Source organism: Mauremys mutica, chromosome 15 (assembly GCF_020497125.1).
Source record: "Mauremys mutica isolate MM-2020 ecotype Southern chromosome 15, ASM2049712v1, whole genome shotgun sequence".
In the NCBI taxonomy this organism is placed as follows: domain Eukaryota; kingdom Metazoa; phylum Chordata; order Testudines; family Geoemydidae; genus Mauremys; species Mauremys mutica.
The window spans coordinates 38,263,747-38,271,991 of NC_059086.1; the positions used below are offsets into that span (position 1 = coordinate 38,263,747).

General features: G+C 56.0%; 1 protein-coding gene across 1 annotated transcript; it reads left to right on the forward strand.

Moving 5' to 3' along the window:
• Window positions 1-406: 406 nt before the first annotated feature.
• Window positions 407-7,895, forward strand: SEPHS2 (selenophosphate synthetase 2). The gene is made up of 8 exons (XM_044988092.1): window positions 407-681; window positions 1,343-1,446; window positions 1,882-1,989; window positions 4,523-4,677; window positions 5,248-5,338; window positions 5,604-5,703; window positions 6,079-6,291; window positions 6,974-7,895. Exons 1-8 carry the CDS (start codon window positions 432-434, stop codon window positions 7,201-7,203), a joined length of 1,251 nt encoding a protein of 416 aa, XP_044844027.1. The 5' UTR covers window positions 407-431; the 3' UTR covers window positions 7,204-7,895.
• Window positions 7,896-8,245: the final 350 nt, after the last annotated feature.

Here is an 8,245-nt window from a genome sequence, read left to right on the forward strand (position 1 = left end):
ACCAGTCTGGGGGTCTCACCAGTACCAGTCTGGGGGTCTTGCTGGGACCGGTCTCAGGATGTTGCTGGGACCGAGTCCGGGGTCTCACTGCGACCAGTCTGGGGGTGTTGCTGGTATTTGTCAATCGCACCCCACTCCCAACTTCTCGCCCTCGTGATCTCCGCGGTATTTAATTTTCTGGTGCCAGATTTCCACGTCTCTCGCGGGATCCGCCATATCTCGCGGGATTTTCTCGTTCTCCCCACGCCACGCCACTCCCAGATCTCGCGGGACGAGTCGGAGCCTGCCGCCACAGCTCTCGCGGGATCCGCCATATCTCGCGGGATTTTCTCGTTCGCGCCCCGCCCCGCCCAGATCTCGCGGGACGTGTCGGAGCCAGCCGCCACAGCTCTCGCGGGAGCCGCCTTGCTGCCCCGCTCCCGCGCTCCAAGATGGCGGCGCTGTCCGGCTCCCCCTCGGCCGCGGGCCCCGGCCCGCCCGGCTACCGGCCCTTCGAGCCCGAGGCGCTGGGCCTGGCCCCGGGCTGGCGGCTCACGGGCTTCGGGGAGCTGCGCGGCTGAGGCTGCAAAGTCCCGCAGGAGACGCTGCTCAGGCTCCTGGCGGGACTGGGGGGGCCGCGCGCGGGGCTGGCGGCGGCCGGGGCGGAGCCCGGGGGGCCCGAGCCCGGGGGCCCCTCGCTGGGTGAGCGCGGGGGGGCGAAGGGGCTCGGGCCTGCCGTAGTGGGGGGGGAGTCCGCAGGCCCGGGCGGGGCAGTGACGGTGCGGGGGGGTGAGGGAAAAGGGCTGTTGAGGCATCAGTAGGGAGGTGGTTGGGGCTGCGGGGGAGGTTGAGCTGCGGGGTGGTTGGGTCTGGGAGTTGAGGGATAAGGGTTGTGGGAGGAGGTTGAGGTGGCGGCTTAGAGCAGTGGTTCTTAAACTTTTGTACTGGTGCCCCCTTTCACACAGCAAGCCTCTGAGTGTGAACCCCCCATAAATTAAAAACACATTTTAATATATTTAACACCATTATAAATGTTGTAGGCAAAGCGGGGTTTGGGGTGGAGGCTGACAGCTCGTGACCAATAACCTTGTGACCCCCTGAGGGGTCCCGACCCCAGTTTGAGAACCCCTGGCTTAGAGGGATTCAAGGTGGCAGTGGAGGGTTGGGGCAGTGGGTTTGGATGGATGCGGACGATGCGCGCGGTAGGAGAGGTAGAAGGGGGTTGAATTGTCCGTGAGGCCTGTGGCAGTGCAGGGATAAAGGCTCCAGGTGTTGGGACGTCTTTGGGGAATGGGGACTATGGGTAGGGTTGCGGGGCTGGAGGGCCGATGCTGATGTGAAAGTTTCCATCTCCTGCTCATAGGCATAGGGATGGACTCCTGTGTCATTCCCCTCAGGCATGGGGGTCTCTCCCTTGTACAGACCACAGACTTCTTCTACCCACTGGTTGAGGATCCCTACATGATGGTACGAGCAGGGGTGGGTTCCAGAGTGGGCAGGGGAAGGGAGCAAGTAATGCCAGAGCCAGAGACCATGCTTTGTGATGGCTGGTGGAAGGCAACTGTTGTGGGCATGCCATCTCCATGGGGGATGTGCTAGTGAGCTCAGAGCCCATGGGAGGGTGGGTAGGGGATATTCTCTGACCCAGAGCATGGGAAATGGGCCCCCTGTAGGGGAAACACTCTGGTGCAGAGCCCACAGGGCAGGAGATGGGCCCAGAGAGGGGGGCGCCTTGAGTCTCAGAGCCCAGGAGAATTGGGTATGGACTCTCAGACTTACAGCACACAGGATGTGGGATGGGGCCCCATTGGGGGTGGAGAACTGGTACACGTGTTCCTGTGCTCAGAGCCTGAGGCATGGAAGGTAGGTCCTATGGGTGACCCTCGCACCCCTGTGTTCCAGGGCCGCATCGCCTGTGCCAATGTGCTGAGTGATCTCTATGCCATGGGCATCACCGAGTGCGACAACATGCTGATGCTGCTGAGTGTCAGCCAGAAAATGACGGATGAGGTGAGGGGATGGGATGTTGGGGGGAAGGGTCTACCTATGTGCAATAGTCACTGACCTTCACAGCTGGTATGGGTGAGCTCAGCGTGTCTCTGCACTGCTGGTGTTGGGGTGTATTGGATGTTCCATGACAGGAGAAGTGGAAGTACTGCAGGTTTATAGAAAGTGAAGCAGCTGCTGCCCCAGAGCTAGCAGCCTAATTGCTCCTCTGCTCTGTAAAGTGCAACTGAGATTTCCAGGCACTGAGTTACAATCCAGGGAAATGGTGGGGGAGGTCCGTGTCCCCCTTCCAGAACCCTGACTTTCCATCTGAGGCCCCTGAAATACCCTAGTGCTGGGGAAGGCAGGGACTGAGCCCTCTCATTGGTCTGATCCAGAGTCGGGCTCTCCCTCCATCTGCCTTTCCCGGTTACCCAGGTAGGAAGCTTCCTGGTGGACTACAGGGCATTTCCTGGCATCTTAGTGCTGTAACTGGGCAGCATCTCCTGTCTCTGTCAGTCCAAGGCTGACACTTGTGTCCGTGTACTTTTGCCTGAGACCTTTGAGTGCGGTTCCGACTCCCCACTGACTTTGTGCTAGTCCCTGCATTGGTCCTGCTTTCGCTCTTCAGCTCTCCAACCTGTGGGTCTTCTCTACTTCTCTGTGGAGAAGAGGGCTGAGGAGAGAGAACAAGGCTGCATGGGACAGACGGAGACTTAGGAGGTGAGACAAAACCGGGGTAGTGAAGGGACTATCATGCAGCAGTGAAAGGGGAGAGGAGGACAAGTGGGCATGCTGAGAAATTTTTTTTTTTTTTAAAGGGGAAAATTAACTGCCCCCAACAGTTTGTTAATGCACAGCTAAGGTTGCCCAGTGGTGTCTCATGCCCTTCCAGAACATAGAGATTGGCTAAACTGAAATCCCAGAAGTGGAAAGTGAAGGTACAGGCCACCCTCACAACACAGCCTTAACTCTGCTGTGCCCCAGCATGCCAAGAACACCCATACTGGCACTCTAGATATCACAGAGCACGCAAGTTCAGCAGGCTAAAATCCAACACCAACTCTTTGCTAGGACAAAGCTCAGGTTTAGGCCAAGTGTACTGAACAGGCACCGCCTGCCTTGCCTTACACTGAGACACAGAGACTGTTCCACCCAAACAATCCCAGATTTGCTCTTTGCTGCCACCCCTTCACTCCTGCAGCGAGGATTCCATCTGAGACATTGATTTCACCTACCCCTCACTAAGCCCTGGAGGTCACAGTAGCATATGCCCCCGGGCTGATCATCCCTGTGGGATGGGAGGAAGAGGACTTGCCCGCTATGTGTCTCACAGGGTCGGATGTGGAGTGCAGGGAAATGCTTAAAATCAAATTTGGAGCACAGCATGAACAATGGCAGGTTTTTAGTGTCTGCCTATTATGGCTCCCTCTCTTCTTTGAACGGTTCCCTGTGGCTATTGCCGGCGGGGGGGGGGGGGGGGGGCTTAAGATTGTGTTGGAGTACCATATACCTTTCGTGTATTCTGGTTTTCAGAAGCTGTAGCCGGCAGCGCTGGGCAGCTTGGACTTGGCATTAACAAAGTGTTGGGGGAGGTAATCAAAGGAAAGAGTCTGCGTGATGTAGCCCACACTATAGTGTGTCTCTCTCATCCCCCAGTACTTGGCACAGCTCAGTGGGGAGGCTCTTGTTATACTGAGCAGTAAAGCAAATAACTTTAATTTCCCCTCTGGTCATCATGTCAGTGACCAGCTGTCAACAGTCAGTGCCCCAGGGGCTTGGTACTCTGTGCCCCTAGACCAGTGGATCTCAAACTTTTTTACCGGCGACCCCTATCACATCGCAAGCCTCTGAGTACGAACCCCCTAATAAATTAAACACGCTTTTAAATATATTTAACACCATTATAAATGCTGAAGGCCAGTGGGGTTTGGCGTGGAGGTTGACAGCTTGTGACACCCCATGTAATGACCTCTCAACCCCCTGAGGAGTCCCAACCCCCAGTTTGAGAATGCCAAGCCCCAGTCAGCAACTTGGTTCACGTCAAAGGCGTTACCTTCATTCTGATAGGACACTGAACTATGTCAGCATCTCCACAAAGCACTGTTCAAGTGTGCTGTCGGGGAAACACAATAGGCTCCATGCTGCAGAGAATGATTATTGTCCCTTCATTCTGAGGCTGCTTCCTTGCCTCTCCAGCCTTGCTCTGGGAGAATGCCCTGCTATCCTGGCATATTTTCCAGCATTTCAAGTCCTTCTGATCTTCCTGAGTGGAGCTGATTAAATTCTGATATGTGACCTCTGGCTGTAGGTGTTGTCTGGCCCTGTTGCATGTTATTGGGTTGTTGTCCTTTTCCATTCCTCCTACTAATTCACTTTCTGTGGATTCTGAAGTGTTGGCAGAGCCGAGATCCTGGTCCTCAGCTGCTGTCTCCCTGCTGGTGCCTCTCAGCCCTGACTTCCCTAAGGCACACCCTGCCCTCTTTGCATACAGGTTCCCTGAGCTGCCAGTAGCCAGCCCACCAGCTGTTTCCTGACCTGTGTTCTCGCCCCCCAGGAGCGTGAAAAGATTATGCCACTGATCATTAAAGGCTTCCGGGATGCCGCGGAGGATGGCGGGACGTCAGTGACAGGCGGGCAGACTGTGTTGAATCCCTGGATCATCGTCGGGGGCGTTGCTACTGTGGTGTGCCAGCCCAACGAATTCATCATGTGAGTGAGGAGCAGTGAGGCCCCAGGGACTGCACAGCTAGTACCAGGGTTAAAGGGCAAGGGGCAGCCCAAGGTTCCAGAAGCCCCGGGTGGGCAGGATGGCCTGAGGCATGCACAGCTCCTGGAGTGGCGGGAGCAGCAGGAGGGAGGAAGCATACAGGGGTCCCAGACTTTCATCGTCTGGGCTGTGTGCTAGCCACTACGCAGTTCCCTGGAACCAGACTCCAAGGGACCATGTTTTTTACAAGGATGAGTGCGGCAGCTCTCCAACTCAGTTTGGGTTTTCAGGTTCCAGCTCCCTTGTCTCTTACAGTGAGTCCGCTTTAGTTCAGTCTCCTGGAGAGATTTCTGTGCCTTTGGGGAGCAATGCAGTCAGTGAGTAGTGATGCAGGGAGGCTGTTTCAAAACAGATAGTATTCGTTAGTCACCTGGAATACGGCCTTTGAGAGTTCTTAGGTCAGCATGGAAAAGCCACGCTCCTCAGTTCGTATTGGTAGAAGCAGTGGCTGGCGGGCATAGCCAGGAATGACTCACCAGGGTGCGCACAGTTCACGGGTGTTTCCGTTTCAGGCCAGACAGTGCAGTTCCCGGAGATGTGCTAGTGCTGACCAAGCCGCTGGGCACGCAGGTGGCTGTCAACGCTCATCAGTGGCTGGATAATGTACGTATTCGCCTGCTCTTATTGTTGCCCTGTTATGCTTGCACACCTTGCAGTCAGGCGAGGTGAGGGAGTCAGGATTGAGGAGCTGCTATGGGAGAGCTCCCATAGATCCTGGGGACCAGGCGGTAGAACATCCACAAGATGGGCAACAGGCCTTGTTTTGGGACCCTTCGTACTGTTTGGAGGAGGCTGAGCCCCTGGGGGTGGCTGCTGGGGGAGGGAGGCAGGCCTGGGTGCCTCTTATCCTCTCCTGTTTCTTTTCCAGCCCGAGAGGTGGAATAAGATTAAGCTGGTGGTGTCCAAAGAGGATGTGGAGCTGGCGTACCAGGAAGCCATGTTCAGTATGGCCATGCTGAACAGGACAGGTAGGCATCTGGACATGTAGTTGTCGAGGAGCATGGGCTGCTCTGTTTTGCAGCTCCCAGCAGTAGCCTGACTGGGCTTGTGGCAACAGGACCTGCTTCCTGTCTCACTGTCTGGAGCTAGTAGTCAGGGAGCAGTCACAGCCTCTTGGCTTGTGAGCTCAGAGGTTAAACTAAGCAGCACGACATAAGATCTGTGCTTGGCAGGGAGCCTTCAGGGGAGCACCCCTCCTCTCCTGACATTAATCTCCCAAAAGAGAAAGAGACGAAGCCCTGGCCGTGAGAGGTGCATAAAGTCCCTTTTGGAATCCACCCTCTTGTCATGGAGTTAGCTCCTCCCCGACCGGCCCGTAAGTGCCTCTCCTCCCCCTGCCACAGCTGCCAGTTTGATGCACACTTTCAACGCTCACGCTGCCACCGACATCACGGGCTTTGGGATCTTGGGCCACGCACAAAACCTGGCCAAGCAGCAACGCAGCGAGGTCTCTTTTGTCATCCACAACCTTCCCATCATCGCCAAGATGGCTGCCATCAGCAAGGCCTGCGGGAATCGTTTCGGGCTGCTGCAGGGGACGTCCCCAGAGACATCAGGTAGGGTGGGGAGCCAGGGTCACCTGAATTAGAGGTTGCCTCCTAATTCGCCTCCCCACAGGCGGGTGGGGACGGCTGTGTCTCATCATCAGGCCTGGCCGGTTCCCTGGGGATTTCAGGGGAGGTAGCTGGGACGGTTTGTGGCTCAGAAGCTTGATGTCTCTCGGATGAAGCTGGGCAAGACAGCATGGGATTGGCACTGGGGCCTCGTGTGAGACAGATGGTGACCAGAATGGTGGGGCCTGGTGCGACAGGAGGGAGAGACTCACTGGGTTAACCTGGCAGAGCGGAATCTGATACCCTCTTGTTCCAATATTTATTGACTCCACCCTCCTGGGCTGGCTGCCAGGCCTTAGTCATCCTGCCTTGCAGTCCCTGCCCGCGGCAAGGGGAGACAATAATCCCCACATGTCGGCCCAAGCCACTGCATATGCACCGGCTCTAGCTAGTGGCTGGGCAGCAGGACTGGTGGCATCTGCCCACAAGCGGACTGTGGGGCAGAGAAGAGCTTTCATCCCTTTCTGAGCTGCTCAGATTGGCCCCATGGCAGAAGGTTTGGGGAGCCAGTAGCAACCCTCCCCCCACGACTGCTGCTGACTGTCCACGTGGCAGTGAGGCTTGAGAGCGAATTGACACCCCTCCCCCCACAATGGGCACTGAGTAGCCCTGTCCCTCTTTGCAGGGGGGCTGCTAATCTGCTTGCCCCGGGAACAGGCTGCCCGCTTCTGTGCTGAAATCAAGTCTCCCAAATACGGGGAGGGGCACCAGGCCTGGATCATCGGCATTGTGGAGAAGGGGAACCAGACTGCGCGCATCATTGACAAGCCGCGCATCATCGAAGTGACGCCCCGGGGCGCCACGGCCTCCCCCCAGGACAACAACTCAAGCGCCAGCCCTGAAGCGGCCTCGTGAGATGGCAGACCCTCCTTACTTTGGACACTATAGGCCTCTGCCCGCAGACGCAGGGCTGGCTGGGTGTCTTGGCTTTGGGAATGGGAATCATAGGACATCTAGTCCAGTCCTCTGCACTTACGGCAGGAATGTGCTATACCATCCTTCCCTTGAGATCTGTGCTCTTCCCACAGCGCAGCAGGTGCTGATCTTTCTCCCCAACTCAGAGAAGCACCATGATCAAACGGCTCCCCTTCCCAAGGTCAAGGTGGCTGAGGCGAGGCCCTTCCAGACTGCCTGAGCTGAGTGTCACGCAATGCTGCCTCCCCCACAGGCTGATTCAGGGGGTTAACATGGCTGATTGATTCCTGCAGATGAAATGAATTAGTTATTTATTAAGGATAAATGCAGATGATGCAGAGCAGCAGGTAATTTCTATCTGGAATTATTTATTGGAATATTTTGACAAGCTCTCAGGCTCCCCCAGCCTTTGTTCAGACTGAGCAGCTGGTATAAAGGCTGGGAGGGTTGGTATAAGCCATATGGCTGGGCATGTGCCCTTCCTCTCTTTAATGAAGCTCTTCCCCTTAAACCCACCCTGGGGCTAGGAGGAGTCGAGGACCCCCAGAGAGCAGGGCACGAGCTCAGCCAGGTGGATTGCTTCTTGGGTTGTAAATTCCTGGTGATTGATTCAATAAATACCAATTTCTATATGTGCTGTGGTGGTCAATCTGCAGGGAAGGGCCTGGACACACACTGCACCTCAGTTCAAGGAGATACTGTGCAGAGGGCCTGCAATGAAGTCACTTCAGAACTGGCACAATCAGAGTGGGATGGGATGGTGCAGGAAGGGTGGGGGCCGAATGTCAGCCAATAGATGTATCCAGTATCGAAGTTAATGTAGAATCACTGCTGCCAACGTTTGCAGATGATGCAAAGATTGGTGGAGTGGTCAATGAGGAGAGGGCAGCCATAAAGAATGATCTGGCCCTAGCTTGGTAAGTGGGGGCCATTCAAACAATGTATTTTAATACACGGTCATACAGCTAGGTACACACAGTGC